The 16797-nt window shown below is 30.9% G+C and overlaps 2 protein-coding genes across 2 annotated transcripts in view; one reads left to right on the forward strand and one right to left on the reverse strand.

Moving 5' to 3' along the window:
- LOC107441659 (5' exonuclease Apollo) overlaps positions 1 to 6962 on the reverse strand; it is a 61624-nt gene extending 54662 nt beyond the window's left edge. Inside the window, exon 1 of the mRNA XM_071177761.1 lies at positions 6670 to 6962. The gene's annotated coding sequence lies outside the window, so the exon portion shown is untranslated. The remainder of the gene's footprint in view (positions 1 to 6669) is intronic.
- The window catches only part of LOC122269649 (putative autophagy-related protein 11), a 30509-nt gene that overhangs the window by 1813 nt on the left and 11899 nt on the right, over positions 1 to 16797 (forward strand). The window contains exons 2-8 of the mRNA XM_043043733.2: positions 2256 to 2421; positions 4556 to 4623; positions 5284 to 5447; positions 6160 to 6240; positions 12398 to 12473; positions 14207 to 14240; positions 15351 to 15408. Coding sequence (XP_042899667.2) covers positions 2256 to 2421; positions 4556 to 4623; positions 5284 to 5447; positions 6160 to 6240; positions 12398 to 12473; positions 14207 to 14240; positions 15351 to 15408 — 647 coding nt within the window. The remainder of the gene's footprint in view (positions 1 to 2255; positions 2422 to 4555; positions 4624 to 5283; positions 5448 to 6159; positions 6241 to 12397; positions 12474 to 14206; positions 14241 to 15350; positions 15409 to 16797) is intronic.

The raw sequence follows: 16797 nt of genomic DNA on the forward strand, positions 1-16797 counted from the left end.
GCCAAATCAAGACTGCCAAAAAAGCGAGTTATTCAAAATCTAGCAACCATGTCACCTTTTTTAATAATAAATAACAAAATAACTAAAACAAATTTTCACTCCAAACTCCCCAGAATTACATAATAACATTAATATCTTATGAAATACGGCAGATTTGAGCTCAGAAATTATCTAGTTTATTTCTTTTATTGAAAACAAAATTATCCGTTTAAAAACATCGCCTATCAGAATAACATGTAGTAAGCAGCTGCAAACTTTTTAACCGGAACTAGAGTAGGTCCCGAGCTCGAGATTGTTATTGTTTACATTTCTATTGAAAACACCATCCATAAGTATAAATTAAGTAACGTGGACCACACGTGCTACCACGTAATGTTCTTTATTGAATTTATCTGACACAGTGAATATAAAATAATTCAATATTTAAATGAACGCAATAAACTATTTTTTTGTTCAAATAGAGCTATAAGCTAGAAACTATCACTGATGTTATTTTTGAAACATGGGAAAAACTGAGTAAAATTTAAAACAATGACTAACGCTTAACCAATCAGAAAATTCCATTTCGTTTTTCACTCATCTCTATTTAATTAATGAATTAATATTTGAAAAAACTGCATTAACATCAAGTGTCATCCACTACAAGTTTTAAAAAAAAATGTATTTGAAGTTGAGTGGATGAATAAAGAGTATTTTATTAACGATTGAAAATTTGAACAAAATATTGGGAGAGTGTGAGCTAATAGTAGGAATTAAAAAACATCCCATATAATGTTTAAAGAATTTTTATCAATAAAAGATTGGTTTAAATGTAAGAAAAACTATCAAAATGTAAGCTCAGACACCTTGTAATTGTCCAAATAGCTTTCGTGTCTGTTTGTGAAGAAAAGTCTTACAATCGAAATTTTGATAACTTTTTAATTAGCTTGATATCAAAAATTTCAACTAAAGCTTTGACTTGATGACAATAAAAGTATAATTTATTAACATACTAAATTTATCACCAATGGGTAGCCAGTGGGTAGAGAATCAGACTCTAGTCTGGAAGGACCGGGGTTCAATCCTCGAATCCGAACAAGTAATTGTGGGGGGGGGGAGTTATTGACAATGACAATCTTTATCTATCAAAAGCTGCCTCAAGATTGAATCAAGTTAGCATGTCTTATATACCAGTGAATTGATGTTTAATAATCGTAGTGGTAGTTACGCCACAATACTCCCCTACCACAATTTTATCGTGAATAGAATTCGATGAACGGATACCACTAGTTGCTGTTTTTTGAAAAACCGGGAGAGCTGGATTAAGGTCACTGGGGTTTTTTTTAGTGTAGAATGTGAGAGGTGTATTAACTTCACGGTCGTGTCGCTCCTGTGTTGCATTTAGCAGTCGAGTGTATGCAGCTGACGTTGTGTATGATCGAGACGAGACTGAGTTGCAACAGCGTGAGGAGGTGGATAATGTCGCAGTCACAAGTAGCAGGTTAGCTGTGCAATGTGGACCATCCATCGAAGTAGGTGTTACCAGATCGAGATCGAAGTGGGCGTTGCTGTCAAGATAGGAGCGATCACGTCCGCAAGTCACCAATGTGGGGGGCGGAGTTATTGACAATGCCAACCTTCATCTATCACAAGGTACCTCAACATTGAATCATGTTAGCATATCTTATATACCAGTGAATTGATGTTCAATAATCGTAGTGGTAGTTACGCCCCATAATAAACGTGCTTGCAAAATCTGTGGAATCGATAGTCCTGTGGTCGGTTACTGATCAGTACCGTGGATACTGGGATCTGGTGAAAATTTCCTTCCCCTTCAGATCTACGTTTAAATTAAGGAAGTAGCCTCTTAAAAGAGTGGTCCTGCCATCCATTCGTGGGGTTCTGAGCCAAGACGTTCTTTGACCCTTGCAGTCTTCTCTTGTCAAGCGAAAAGCGCACATTCCTGACCTAATTCGCGAGGCCAATGGCTCTAGAGCTTGGTTTGTCTAAGTGACAATAAGAACAACAACAAAAATTGCACAATATAAGAGGTTTTTAAGCACTGCTTGGGACATAAAATATTTTACAGCTATAATTAAGTAGCAAAATTTTAGCTAAACTTAACATGTTGGAGTTTTGGTGTCTAAACTTAACATGTTTTTTAGTGGATTTAATTTAACATACGATAAAAACAGAAGCAAAATTACATTTAAATAACTATGAAAAACGAAATATTATTTGGTTCAAATATAACTACAGCGTTTAACCTATTTCAGAAAAAAAGAAAGGAAAATGAGATTAATAAAGCCGATTCGTGCCTATTAACAATGCGAAGTTTACGGAATTTAGCTGAAAAGGAAGCAAAGCTTGTTCAACAAGCGCTGAAAGACATGGAAAACCATTTGATTGATCCTGGTTACATTTTGGATTTAACCAAAAGCAGTAAGTATATTTTGTATTATTACTAACTCGTGTATTAAATTAATTTATATTATAAACAAAGAAGAATGTTGCTAAACTAACACTAGTTGTAAGAATATTTATACCATCTATATTATATGAAACGCTAATACGTACGTATGTATGTATCAATAAAACCGATGATATTTCTTTTCTCGCGCTGGCAACAGTTTTCATTTTTAATTGATAGGCTTCGGCGCGCAAGAGCACGTAGTGAGCATCATATGGCTAATCCATGTTATATAAAACCCTAATACGTTTTAATTGATAGGCTTCGGCGCGCAAAAGCACGTAGTGAGCATCATATGTCTAATCGGGTGAATTCTCACCGAATTATCAAAAAAAATTCTCCCAAAATTATCTTCATCGAAGCCGATGCTTTACATCCGACGTTCAGTACTATTTCATATTGTTTTAAAACACATGGTTTTAGCCCTCTGGTGGGAAAGACTTTAAAACAAAACTTACAACAGTTACTTTTCTCAACAACTGAAATTTAGAATAGAGTGATTAAGAAAAATATGTGAACTGTTTGCAATTTCAAATTAATATTGAAATGCACAGGTTTAGAATTTTTTTCAGTTTTCGGAACTTCAGTGTTCAAAAAAGTATACAAAAGCTAGACGTTAAGAGCGTATCCAATGAGCGAGCAAAGCGAGCATCGGATTGCGAAGCAATCCGAAATGAACTGCGAAAGCAGTTCGGGGGGTTGGAGAGCGCTAGCGAGCAGGGGGCGAAGCCTCCAAGTTATTTGTAATTCATTGAGGAAATATTTATGAAGTTATTTTCTTATTGTAGAAATGATTATATCGTTATTTAAATAAATAATCTCAAGAAATTGATGCTCTAAGACATTACTTGCTTAAAAAACTTCATTGACTTCAAAAATATGCAGATGTAAATAAAAGTCGACGTGTTACAATCGCTCAAAAGTAGAATGCGCTTAAAGAGACAAAAGTTATTTGAAGTAAAAACTTAAAATTGCCTACAAAATGGGGGAAAGGATGATAAGAACCAAAACTAGAGAAACCGCAGTAGCCGAGAGGGGCAAATCATAGTAAAATACATTTCTACGCTCTATGGAGAGGTGGTAACGAGGAACGAATGTCGTTAAAAAAGGAATTAGCATTAATATAAATGAATCAAGATTCCAGAGCATCAAAATGAGCCAATGTGACTGGGGTGGAAATAATTTATATGGCATATACCCCACCCTATTTTATCCACCCCATCACATCAGCTCATTTTGATGCTCTTGATTCATTTACATGAATGCTGATTTTCTTGTTAATTACATTAGTTCCTCGCCACCTCTCCATAGCGCCTGGAAATGCATTTTAACCTAATGCGCTTCTCTTTGCTTCTTTGGTTTTTCTATTTTTGTTTCTCACCTTTATTTTCTATTTTTCGTTGGCAACTTTAGGTTTTATAATTCAAATCACATTTGGTTTTTTTCTCATTCACGTCCAACAAGTCTTGAAAATTGGCTTTTATTTTTGAGTGCATGTCGACGTTTGTTTCAATCTGCATATTTTTGAAGCCAATAAAGTATTCTTTAATCAAGTTATATCGTTATTGGTTTGGTATGTTGATTAGTCTCTAGACCAATGGTCATCGGACCACTGTTGCTTACGTCTGCAAAAGAATTGTAAGAGAGAGAGAGAATATTTGCTTTAGCAGAGTCCGGCAAATTTCCAATTCAAATCCAATTTCACAGATATAAAAACCACTTTAATATAGAACATTTTCAACTTCAATTAAAGTAACGTTTTTTTTTTATGTTATGCAAGGGTCTTTGCTCTATTCACTCACCATCATTGAAAACCGATTGATAAGCTATTATTTGGTGGAAATTCAGGAAACTTGTAAAGTACCTATGTTTTAAAGTGCCTAATTTTAAAAACAACTCTACAGAAAAAAAGGTGGCTTGTCAATATACTGCCCCATCCCTTTTAATGTAACAGAAACAATTTCTAATTTGCGGGCTATTTAAAATACAACTTTCAAACATTTACAAAGAATGTAGTCTTATTTAACACTAAGAAACATTGATATAATGTTTAATGTACTTAAAAACATTCATTGTTTTCTAATTAATATTTCTTATATTTTTTAGTTCACGTCAGTGGTAGTAAAAATGTTTCAGATTATATTGAAAGAAATACAGAAATTCTTTTAAATGAGGTAATTATTAATCTACATATCACCTTGCTTTTTTTAAAAAAATAAGTTAAACATTAACTCATGTTAAACATTAACTCATTGAGAAAATGACAACAGAAAGAAGAAGAAATATTTTATTCAATTTTAGATTAGTCGAATTTTTTTATAGCTTCTAGTAATTTTGACCTTCCATGACGCTTTGAGTTACTAAAGTTTCACGGCTTATAGTAACTACTATTCACTGTAGCTAAGCTGAATTATAATTTTGTGACCTACTTCCATGACGCTTTGAGTTACCAAAGTGTCACAGCTTATAGTAATTAATATTCACTATAGCTAAGCTGAATTGTAATTTTTAGACCTATTTCCATGACGCTTTGAGTTACCAAAGTGTCACAGCTTATAGTAATTAATATTCTCTATAGCTAAGCTGAATTGTAATTTTGTGACCTACTTCCATGACGCTTTGAGTTACCAAAGTGTTACAGCTTATAGTAATTAATATTCACTATAGCTAAGCTGAATTGTAATTTTGTGACCTACTGAATGTTTACTGATGTATTTCGGAATCCTTTAAAAATGTTTTTAAAAAAATATTAAGGTTAGATTTTAAGGAGAAATTTAGAAATTAAAAAAATGCCCAACAATACAAATCGTTTTCATTCTGTTTTTTTGTTTCAGCATTCTTCACTGGTAAGACAAAGAGTGATACAGAAGATGAAGAAACAAATTCAAGACATGAACACCGAACTAACTCAGGACGCAAAAAAGCTAAGCGACGATATTTCAAATTTTTTCGATTACATACAGAGTAACTACGAAGCCGCCTCTGCCAGTTTTCAAAAGTAGTTTTTGTCATTTTAAAGCTTTTTCAATTATATATATTTTTTTTTAATTTGGCACAGTTTCTACCCCATAAAAAGTTAAAATTACCAATTAAAAGAAAGGAATATTTTAAAATCTTAATTCTAGAATACACGAGCTGCGTTTGCTTACGATATAATGCATTACAAGGTGTTCCAAATGACCTGTATTGATGCATAATTTTAAATTCCTATTTTAAGCTAAACTAAAATAAAATCAGCACATTAGGAATCACAACGATATAACACTATAACGATCTAAGAAATTACAACTGCGGAGCGCTGGACTGAAAACTGCGGGGGAAAAATTTGATTGCCATTATGAAACAAAGAGAAGTTGAAAATCATATATCAGATACTCTTCCAAATTTTGTTAGGCAATTAAACAGGCTTTGATTTTTTTTTCATACCTTTCTAGTAATTGGACAGATTTCGATAGGGTTACTGTATATTTAGGCTTAAATATTAAATTAGAGCTCCTACTGCGTACATTTTTTACTTTAATTTTGACAATAATTCGAAAATTATATATTAAAGGTTTTCGTAACAGAACACCCTGTACATGAAATTGTTTAGAATCAATAATTTTTTTAAACGATTAAATGGTGTGCTGGGAATTTGCTTTGTGTTTTTGGCTAACGAATTGTAACGTAACTATCACTATACGTTAGTTATTCTACGATTTATATTTTAGGGTAGTTGATTTGGCTAAAAGTAATTATAAGAAACTGGAACAACTGAATGATATGGAAGATAAATTGTTTGTTCTACAAAGGTAAATAAAAAATGGTTTAAATTTATACAAATTACTATATTTGAGCTAAACGAATCACCAGCAATTCAAATTTAACTAATTAGCTCACTCAAGCTTGTCAAAATCCTCCCATTGCATTTTAAAATTAATAAATTAAAATGCAATTAGAACATTTCTAAGAACAAGACTGAATCAGCGTTTAATTCTAACAGAAAATAGAGCAATGATTGGTATAGACATACGATTCATTTACCAGCAGTAATTTCAAGAAAAAACACTTAATCATTAAACTTATTCGAATCAAACGATTAATTTAAGTTATTTGAATGATTTTATTGAAAATTGTAATTCAAAGATGTTCGAATTTTATTACTTTTGGATTAATTCATATCTTTTTATTGAGATGTTAAATTTAAACAAATTAGAATCATTTGATTCGATTCTACTTACCACTTTCAGAACACAGTTTAACCCATATCTTCTCCTGAGAATCGATGTTTTGAAGAAGTTCACAAGATGAAAAAGTTGCATACTAAATAACTCTTAGATAATGATAGGATTTCTTACGTAATATGACGCGATTTTAAAGATTCGAAGTGCAGACTTTAAATTTATTTATAAGTAGTATAATGAGACTGTATATTAAGTAATACGACACCCGAAAAGACTTTTTTATAATTTGGATACCTCTGATTTCAGACTTTTCAAATGTGGAGAGAAAAAGCTAACTTGAAGATACGGCATTCGGGTAGAACGAAAATAAAACATTAGATACCGTGATTCGAATGGTTGACATACTACGAATTGGCTAAAGCATGGCGCATCTAATTGATCCTCGAACTTCAAACGATTCTGCAATAACAAAGATTCAATGTTTCTTTATTTTATTTTATTTTATTTATGCTTGTAAGCATGAAATAGATGAACGTTATTCAAAATAAACCGTTTTTCCACGCGTTTTTATTACGGCATTTATAAATTCACTGGGTGAAATATAAATCACGCCAGTAGTAGTAATTTATTTACGTCACATTAGAACTGCACATTGGCCAATTAGCGACAGTCTGGAGAATAATCCTGAGGCTGATACAGAGGCATGTTATCACATTTTTAATCCTATGATTGGAATGGCTTCCCAGCATTGTTAACCTGACGACTTGTGTGCGAAGTCAAGCATTTTACCGTAGAACAGCTTAACAAAGAGCGGTACCGCACACCCTCGGTCCTTCACAGGCTGATCAAAGGGGGTCACCCATTCTCTAACCGCTGCCAGTTATGATTGAATTCCGTGATCAACTGAGACTGATATCTTACAATCAGACCACTGTGGGGCTAATCATATCTAGCGAAATTATTAAAAGCATCATTAAGCCTAAGATAGATCTATGATATTTGGAGGTGATTTTCTTTTTATGAATTGGTTCCGTTCTCTAAGGTACCCAGTAAAATGGACTGGTACTTTTATTTAAGCATTCTGGGTGATTAGGTGTTGTCTTTTAATCAATATCAATCTGAATATGCTGTTGACAACTTCCACTTTTCCAGAATGAAAACTGAAAAGTTCATTGGAATGGAAGAATATGCGACTTGTTTTATGAACATTCACGAACCCCATTAACTATATTTTGATTGGCCAGTCAAATTACCTGACTTAAAACCTATAAATTTATGGAATATATTGGCATATCAGTTAAAACACTAATATCAACATCCCTGTAATTTGTAAAAATTTTCGCATTCGATTTTTCATTTTAAATTCTTGTTTTGAATGAAATATAATTACCGAAATAATGTTGTTTTTCATCAAATTTTTATACCGCAGACTTCATGAGTTAAAAACGGGCTTTAACAAATTTTTAGCAAAAAAATTTTAAAAATCTGAATATATAGTTCATTTATACTGCATTTATATTATTTGTATTATTTACATTATTTACATTATGTAGTTCATAAGTTAAGAAGCAACAATATTTACCAAAATTGAAATTTTTATTAAAATTACAATAACAAAAAATTTATTCGAACAGAAAATACCAGTTTTGTAGAACATTGGCATATTGCACAACATAAAAACAATCAGTATTTTATTATATATCATATTAATAAGATAGTCTACTAGTTTGTTAAATTTTCATCATTTATACTGTTATAAATTTTTATCTATTAGTGAGCTTCGAGAATTGGAGCAACAACTATTAGAATGCTTGATGTGCTACGCTTTTCTCGGAGAAGTAGCTTCTGAGGTAAATCATTGGTGAATATATAGGGCGATTCTAAAATCATAAAACAAACTTGATGAGAAGGTAGGGCACATCATAAGAAATAAGAATTACATAGGAACCCATTATCGGAAATGTCAACGTACGCCGATAGGAATGCCTTCCTATTATCAACTGTTTCTACGTGTGCAGGTACTTTTATTTATCAACATTATGTTAATTTCAAGGTTTGCTAATATTTATTGTGGACAATTGCATACTAATAAGTTCTGAAACGTAACGTAATTTAAGGATTTGCCTCGCTAGTTAAGTTAATCAGCAAATCAATAAATTATGAATATTGAACCAATTCAAAGGCGATTTTCGACAATATTTATTAGAAAACATTAAAATTAAGATAATTAAAAGTATCTGTACAAAGACACATATAGAAACAGTTCATAATAGCGAAGCATCCCTAGCGGCGAACGATATTTCCTAAGCAATTATTAATCCTTATGATGTGCCCTACATCCTTTCCAAGTCTATCACGTGATTTTAAAATTACCCAGTAGTTATCTTATTAATTATAAGAAGTCGACCATTTGAGGCATAATAATTTAACAACAGCTGAGAATTCTAAAGCGAATAAAAAATTTTAAAAGAAAGTCTCTTTTTGCCACATTTTTTATTTTTACTCTCGTCAGTGTTGGGGTGAAATATTTCATTCAAACTTTTGACCTTTCACAGACAACAAAGAATACACTCAAGTCTGTACAGAGTCAGATCTGATGAGAATATATGTTCAAATAGTATTCTGATCTATACAAGTAGAAATTATTGTCAAAAGAAATTAAATCTCTGACAAAATTTCGACCACTTTCTGACTAGCTAGAGTGCTAAAATACATCCTGAAGATATTATAATAGATGTTTCAAACTTTTCTTGATCACTACTGGTAGAATTTTTCCCATAATACTGTCAGCAGAAGTTATTGCCAATCAAAAATTTTTGACCCCTTCCCAACTAGTTACAGAACTCAAATTTAAACTAGTGTTCAATGACTGATGAACATACGAGTTATTAATGCTTTCTTAAAATCAAAATTGTAATTTAGCGTTATTAGCGATCGAAGTTTGGACCGACAACAGACAAAAACAAACAGACACTAAACTAAAAAGATAAAAATAACAAAACAAAACAGAAATTTTAAAAATTACATTTTTCAGATAGACTATAAGAGTTAAAGCATTTTTTTTCAAACTTGCGAGCTAAGAAAAAAATGCATGATAATAAACTTCTGTTACCACCTAAAATCTCCCAATTTGTTTTATTGTTTTTCAAGTATACATCCCACATTTTTCATTTTAGGTGTGAAAAAAATTAAATTATGTTCTCCCATTTAATCTTCTTGAAAAACCTGGATTTTAAAATATTTCTTTTATTATCATTATTTTATTATGGTGATCATTTAATTAAAATAAAAATGGTAAGCATTTTCACTTCTAAATCTTTGCAGTATTCAACAAAACGAGAAATTTGAAAGGGATAAACTTTAAACATATTTGCAATATAAAAAAGTTCTAATCTATTTAGGTTTTCTTATTATTAAATGGCTATCAATAACTATTTACATCCGATACAATTTTTACTGCGTGGCACCTTATTTATAATAAACTCGATTAGTTTACAAAAACATTTTTTCAATATTCGACATTTTTTTTCTAAATAATTGTTCTAAATAATGTCATTTCACTTCATAGGAATATGGAGAGATAGAAAGAGTGCTTCCANAATTTATACAAATAACTATATTTGTGCTAAACGAATCACTAGCAATTAAAATTTAACTAATTAGTTCACTTAAGCTTGTCGAAATCCTTCCATTGCATTTTAAAATTAATAAATTAAAATGCAGTTTGAACATTTCAAAGAACAAGAATGAATCAGCGTTTAATTCTGACAGAAAATAGAGCAATAATTGGTATAGACATACGACTCATTAACCAGCAGTAATTTCAAAGAAAAACACTTAATTTAATAATAAAGTTATTCGAATTAAGCGATTAATTTAAGTTATTTGAATGATTTTATTAAAAATTGTAATTCAAAGATGTTCAAGTTGTATTATTTTTGGATTAAAACATTCCTTTTTATTGAGATGTTAAATTTAAACAAATTAGAATCATTTGATTCGATTCTACTTACCACTTTCAGAACACAGTTTAACCCATATCTTCGCCTGAGAATCGATGTTTTGAAGAAGTTCACAAGATGAAAAAGTTGCATACTAAATAACTCTTAGATAATGATAGGATTTCTTACGTAATATGACGCGATTTTAAAGATTCGAAGTGCAGACTTTAAATTTATTTATAAGTAGTATAATGAGACTGTATATTAAGTAATACGACACCCGAAAAGACTTTTTTATAATTTGGATACCTCTGATTTCAGACCTTTAAAATGTGGAGAGAAAAAGCTAACTTGAAGATACGGCATTCGGGTAGAACGAAAATAAAACATTAGATACCGTGATTCGAATAGTTGACATACTACGAATTGGCTAAAGCATGGCGCATTTAGTTGATCCTGGAACTTCAAACGATTCTGCAATAAGAAAGATTCAATATTTCTTTATTTTATTTTATTTTATTTTATTTTATTTATTTTATTTTATTTATGCTAGTAAGCATGAAATAGATGAACGTTATTCAAAATAAACCATTTTTTCCTCGCGTTTTTATTACGGCATTTATAAATTCACTGGGTGAAATATAAATCACGCCAGTAGTATTAATTTATTTACGTCACATTAGAACTGCACATTGGCCAATAAGCGACAGTCTGGGGAATAATCCTGAGGCTGATACAGAGGCATGTTATCACATTTTTAATCCTATGATTGGAATGGCTTCCCAGCATTGTTAACCTGACGACTTGTGTGCGAAATCAAGCATTTTACCGTAGAACAGCCTAACGAAGAGCGATCAGCCTGTGAAGGACCGAGGTACCGCACACCCTCGGTCCTATGCAGACTGATCAAAGTGGTCACCCACTCTCTGACCGTTGCCAGTTATGATTGAATTCCGTGATCTACTGAGAATCATGTCTTACAATCAGACCACTGCGGGACTAATCATATCTAGTGAAATTATTAAAATTATTATTTAGCCTAAGCTAGATCTATGATATTTGGAGGTGTTTTTCTTCTTATGAATGGGTTCCGCTCACTCAGGTACCGAGTAAAATAGACTGGTACTTTTATTGAAGCATTCTGGGTGATCGGATGTGGTCTTTTAATCAATATCGTTATGATGAGTATGCTGTTTTCAATTTCTATTTTTCAAGAATGGCAACTGAAATGTTCATTGGACTGAAAGAATATGCGACTTATTTTATGAACACTCACAAACTTCATTACATTTCGATCGGCTTGCCAAATTTCCTGACTTTGAAACTCATATAATTATGGAATATATTGGTATAGCAGATAAAACACTAAAATTAACATACCTGTAATTTGTAGAATTCGTACATTCGATTTTTAATTTTGAATTCTTGTTTTTTTAATGAAATAAAATTACTAAAATAATGTTGTTTTCTTCTAATTTTTATACCGCGGATTTTATGAGTTGTGTAAAATTTAAAAACGGGCTTTAACAAATTTTTTGTTAAAAAATTTAATAAACTGAATATATAGCTCATTTATACTACATTTATATTATTTGTATTATTTACATTATTTATATTATGTAGTTCATAAATTAAGAAACAACCATCTTTACCAAAATTGAAATTTTTATTAAAATTACAACAACAAAAAATTTATTCGAACAGAAAATACCAGTTTGATAGAACATTGACGTATTGTACAATATAAAAACAGTAAGTATTTTATTATATATCATATTAATAAGATAATCTACTAGTTTGTTAAATTTTTATCATTTATACTGTTATGAATTTTTATCAATTAGTGAGCTTCGAGAACTGGAGCAACAACTATTAGAATGCTTGATGTGCTACGCTTTTCTCGGAGAAGTAGCTTCTGAGGTAAATCATTGGTGAATATATAGGGCGACTCTAAAATCATAGTACTAACTTGATGAGAAGGTAGGGCACATCATAAGAAATAAAAATTACATAGGAACCCATGATCGGAAATGTCAAAGTACGCCGCTAGGGATGCTTTCCTGTTATGAACTGTTTCTACGTGTGGAGGTACTTTTATTTATCTACATTATATTAATCTTAAGGTTTCCTTATATTTATTGCGGAAAATTGCATTCTAATTACCTCTGAAACGTAACGTAATTTAAGTATTTGGCGAGCTAGTTAAGTTAATCAGCAAATCAAAATTAAATTATTGAAATTAAATTATTGAACCAATTCAAAGGCAATTTTTGACAATATTTATTATAAAACATTAAAATTAAGATAACTAAAAGTATCTGTTCGAAGACACACATAGAAACAGTTCATAATAGAGAAGCACCCCTAGCAGCGTACGATATTTCCCAAGCAATTATTAATCCTTATGATGTGCCCCACTTCCCTTCCAAGTCTATACGTGATTTTTTTAAATTACCCAGTAGTTATCTTATTAATTATAAGAAGTCGACCATATCAGGCATAACAATATAAAAACAGCTGAGAATTCAAAGGCGAATAAAAAAAATTCAAAAAGTCTCTTTTCGCCACATTTTTTAATTTTACTCTCGTCAGTGTTGGGGTGAAATATTTCATTCAAAATTTTGACCTCTCACTGACGACAAAGAAGGCACTCAAGTCCGTACTGAGTCAGATCTGATGAGAATATATGTTCAGATAGTATTCTGATCTATACATGTAGAAATTATTGTCAAAAAAAATGAAATCTCTGACAAAATTTCGACCACTTTCTGACTAGCCAGAGTGCACAAATATATCCTGAAGATAGGATAATAGATGTTTCAATCTTTTCTTGACCCCTACTGGCAGAATTTTTCCCACAATATTGTCAGCAGAAGTTATTGTCAATCAAAATTTTGACCCCTTCCCTACTAGTTAGAGTACTCAAATTTAAACTGGTGTTCAATGACTGATGAACATACAAGTTATAATTGCTTTCTTAAAATCAAAATCGTAATTTAGCGTTATTGGCAATCGAAGTTTTGACCGCTTTACGACAAAAACAAACAGACACTAAACTAAAAAGATAAAAATAATAAAACAGAAATTTTCAAAATTACATTTTTCAGGTGGACTAAAAATGTTAAAATAGTTTGTTTTTTTCTAAGCGAAAAATGCATTTTAATAAACTTCTGTTACCACCTAAAATCTCCCTATCCCACTTTATTGTTTTTCAAGTATACATCCCACATTTTTCATTTTAGGTGGGACAAAAATTAAATTATTTTCTCCCATTTAGTCTCCTTGAAAAACCTGGATTTTAAAATATTATTATTATTATTTTGTTATGCTGAGCATTTAATTAAAATGAAAATGGTAAACATTTTCAATCCTAAAGTTTGCAGTATTCAACAAAACGAGAAATTTGAAAGAGATAAACTTTAATCATATTTGCAATATAAGAGAAAAAAACTTAAGTTATGATCTATTTAGGTTTTTTTATTATTAAATGGCTATCAATAACAATTTACATAAGATACAATTTTTACTGCGTGGCACCTTATTTATAATAACTTATTAACTCTGGATTATTTTACAAAAACATTTTCTCAATATTCGACATTTTTTTCTAAATAATTGTTCTGTACTGTAAATAATGTCATTTTATTTCACAGGATTACGGAGAGATAGAAAGAGTGCTTCCAAAACGTAAGTCAAGCTTTGTTTTAACATTCTTCTCTTTACTTTCCATATAAATACATAGATAAAATACGCACCACTCCTATACTTTTTAGTTTAGCACAATATGCACAAAACTTTATTTTATGCGTGTTGGAATGCATATAAATTTCATCGATGATCATAAGATTTTTTTTCTAAACTTTAAAATATAATGTGCGAACTATAAATCTTAAACTTATCTTGTAAGCAAAACGAAAATAAAAAACGAATAGTACTTTCAAGGAAAAAAGAGGTAGGCACCCACGCAAATCTTAAGGAAATTAATTCTGATAGATCATTAATTCTCTGTCTCAATGCATAAATTTCTCTCTTTCGAGCTCTTCAGTATTTTTTTTTAAAAAAAGGCTAAAACTAGCCTCAAAAGGAGAGGAAAATTGCCCCTTTTTATAATGATCCCTTTTATGTATATTTTTAAAAAGTTAATACTTACATTTTACATTTATTTTAAAAGCCTCGTCAAAAATTATGTTGAAAAATTTAATCTTTAAATCAGGAGAAAGCGCTATAGAATTCTAATGAGTCACTGCAGTGGAAGATGAAGCTGATTAAAGATATCAAGAACTATTTGACAACAGTACAAGCGAGCAAGGAGATGAAAAGCGTTTAAGAAACCCAAGTTTCAGCGGGCAATCAAATTGGTTTTAACGTTTTTCTTCTACACGCACTAGTGATTCGACGTACATATTTCGATAACGATTTTTTTTTATCGCAAGGCGATCCTTAATGTAGTACATACTTTGCTAACTTCATTCAGAAAAAATATATTAAGAGCAGTGATTGCAAAACACTCAGTGTAATGTATAATTATAACTTTAAACTTATTATTTACTGTCTCATTGCATAAATTTTCATTTACAAACTTTCATCGAATAATTCATAATGATTTAACACTTTTTGTCTGCTTTAAACTATTTAGTTTGAGTGAAAAAAAGAGCAAGATTTTTCAGGTTTATAAAAAGCCTCTTAACGAGGTATTAAAGTTTCTTAGCAGTAAGAAATTTATTCATAATTATTATTCATTCTAACATATTTCTTAACTTATTTTTTCTTAACTATATTTTTTTGTTTGTTAAATAGAATTTTTAAGAAGTTTCGGCCCGAAATTTGCTGATGAAGATTTTGTCTCGATACAAAAGTAAGATATATATTTGTAGTTATTAACTAAAAAATTTCAATTGTATGCTTACTGAGCCACCACAACTAGTAGTTATATGTTCATGATTTTTTTTTCCTTTTTTGCCTTTACAACTAAAGTGACAAAGTTCCAAATTAAGACTTCCAAAAGCCCACTAATATATTTATGCAAAAACAGATTATATTTAAGCAATATTTAAATTCAGAAATATTAGATGTTTCAAAATTAAATTTCAAAGTTTATTTCAACTAAACTTCTAATTAGCTGTTATAAGATGATATAACTTTTTTATTATATGAAATACAGGAATTTTTTTTTTTAATCTTTAGTTTTACTATTACTTAAGGAATAGTCTTTAGGCTCTAGACTGCTATTTAACGCAAATAGTCAGTTTAAAAATATTTTTTTCTAATTTTTTTTTCCATTGACAAATATTTTTTGGAACCTTGAAGCTTTAACTTATTGTTCATTTCATTATTCCAAGCAAACCTTTCGATACTCACTACTTTTAAAAAGCAGCAATTTTGTTTTACTCTACAAAAAGTTCACCATATGTAAAAAAAAATATATAGGTTTCACACATCCAATAATTGCCCTATAATTACTCGAGGTTTTTTTTCTATTTTACACGTATATTCAATTTCTTTTTTAATCTTCTCTCTACCGTTATTTTTATTATTCAAAGTGCAAAAACAATGCACCCGAATTTCTGTGAAATCTGAGGAAATTTTTCTACAACATAACGAAATTTATACAAGAGTTTTCATACGAGAGAACACCACACAAGAGTTTTAAGTTTTCGAAATTTGAAGCGAAGTAAAATTTAGTTAAGACAAAAACGACATCAAACAAAATGACTATGACTGAAAAGCTTTTGAAAAAAAGGGAATCCTGAAAATTTTAAAAAGCTATCAATTGAATAGGAAATAAATCAATATATAAACAAATATTCTAACAGGCTTGAGACTTCAGGTAGTTCGGACAGAAGGTCACTCGGTTACAGTCGCCCCTAGATTCACCACTGGAGAGTCTCACAGTGGACTAATAGAAAGATAATATTCCCAATTGATCGCCGAAATCTAGCATCATTGGTGGGTAGGTAGTACTTTATTTAAGCTGCACTAAAGCTGCACAATATGCTATCGGTGACGGTCTGGGAAACATCACTGAGGATGATCCGAAGACATGCCATTACAATTATGCTCCTCCGCAGAGGTGATGGCTCTTCCATTTCAGTAGCTCAAGGACGTGTACGCGGAGTCGAACACCTTACATACAGTTTAATGAGCGTGCCCCTTTTTCCTTAAGGTCTGGTTTCTTAGGACAAGCGCCTTATCTGGGCGTCAGCGTGACGTCAACGTCCCGCTGATAACAGTAAAATATTGTTTT

This window comes from Parasteatoda tepidariorum, chromosome 2, assembly GCF_043381705.1.
Source record: "Parasteatoda tepidariorum isolate YZ-2023 chromosome 2, CAS_Ptep_4.0, whole genome shotgun sequence".
Taxonomy (NCBI): Eukaryota; Metazoa; Arthropoda; class Arachnida; order Araneae; family Theridiidae; genus Parasteatoda; species Parasteatoda tepidariorum.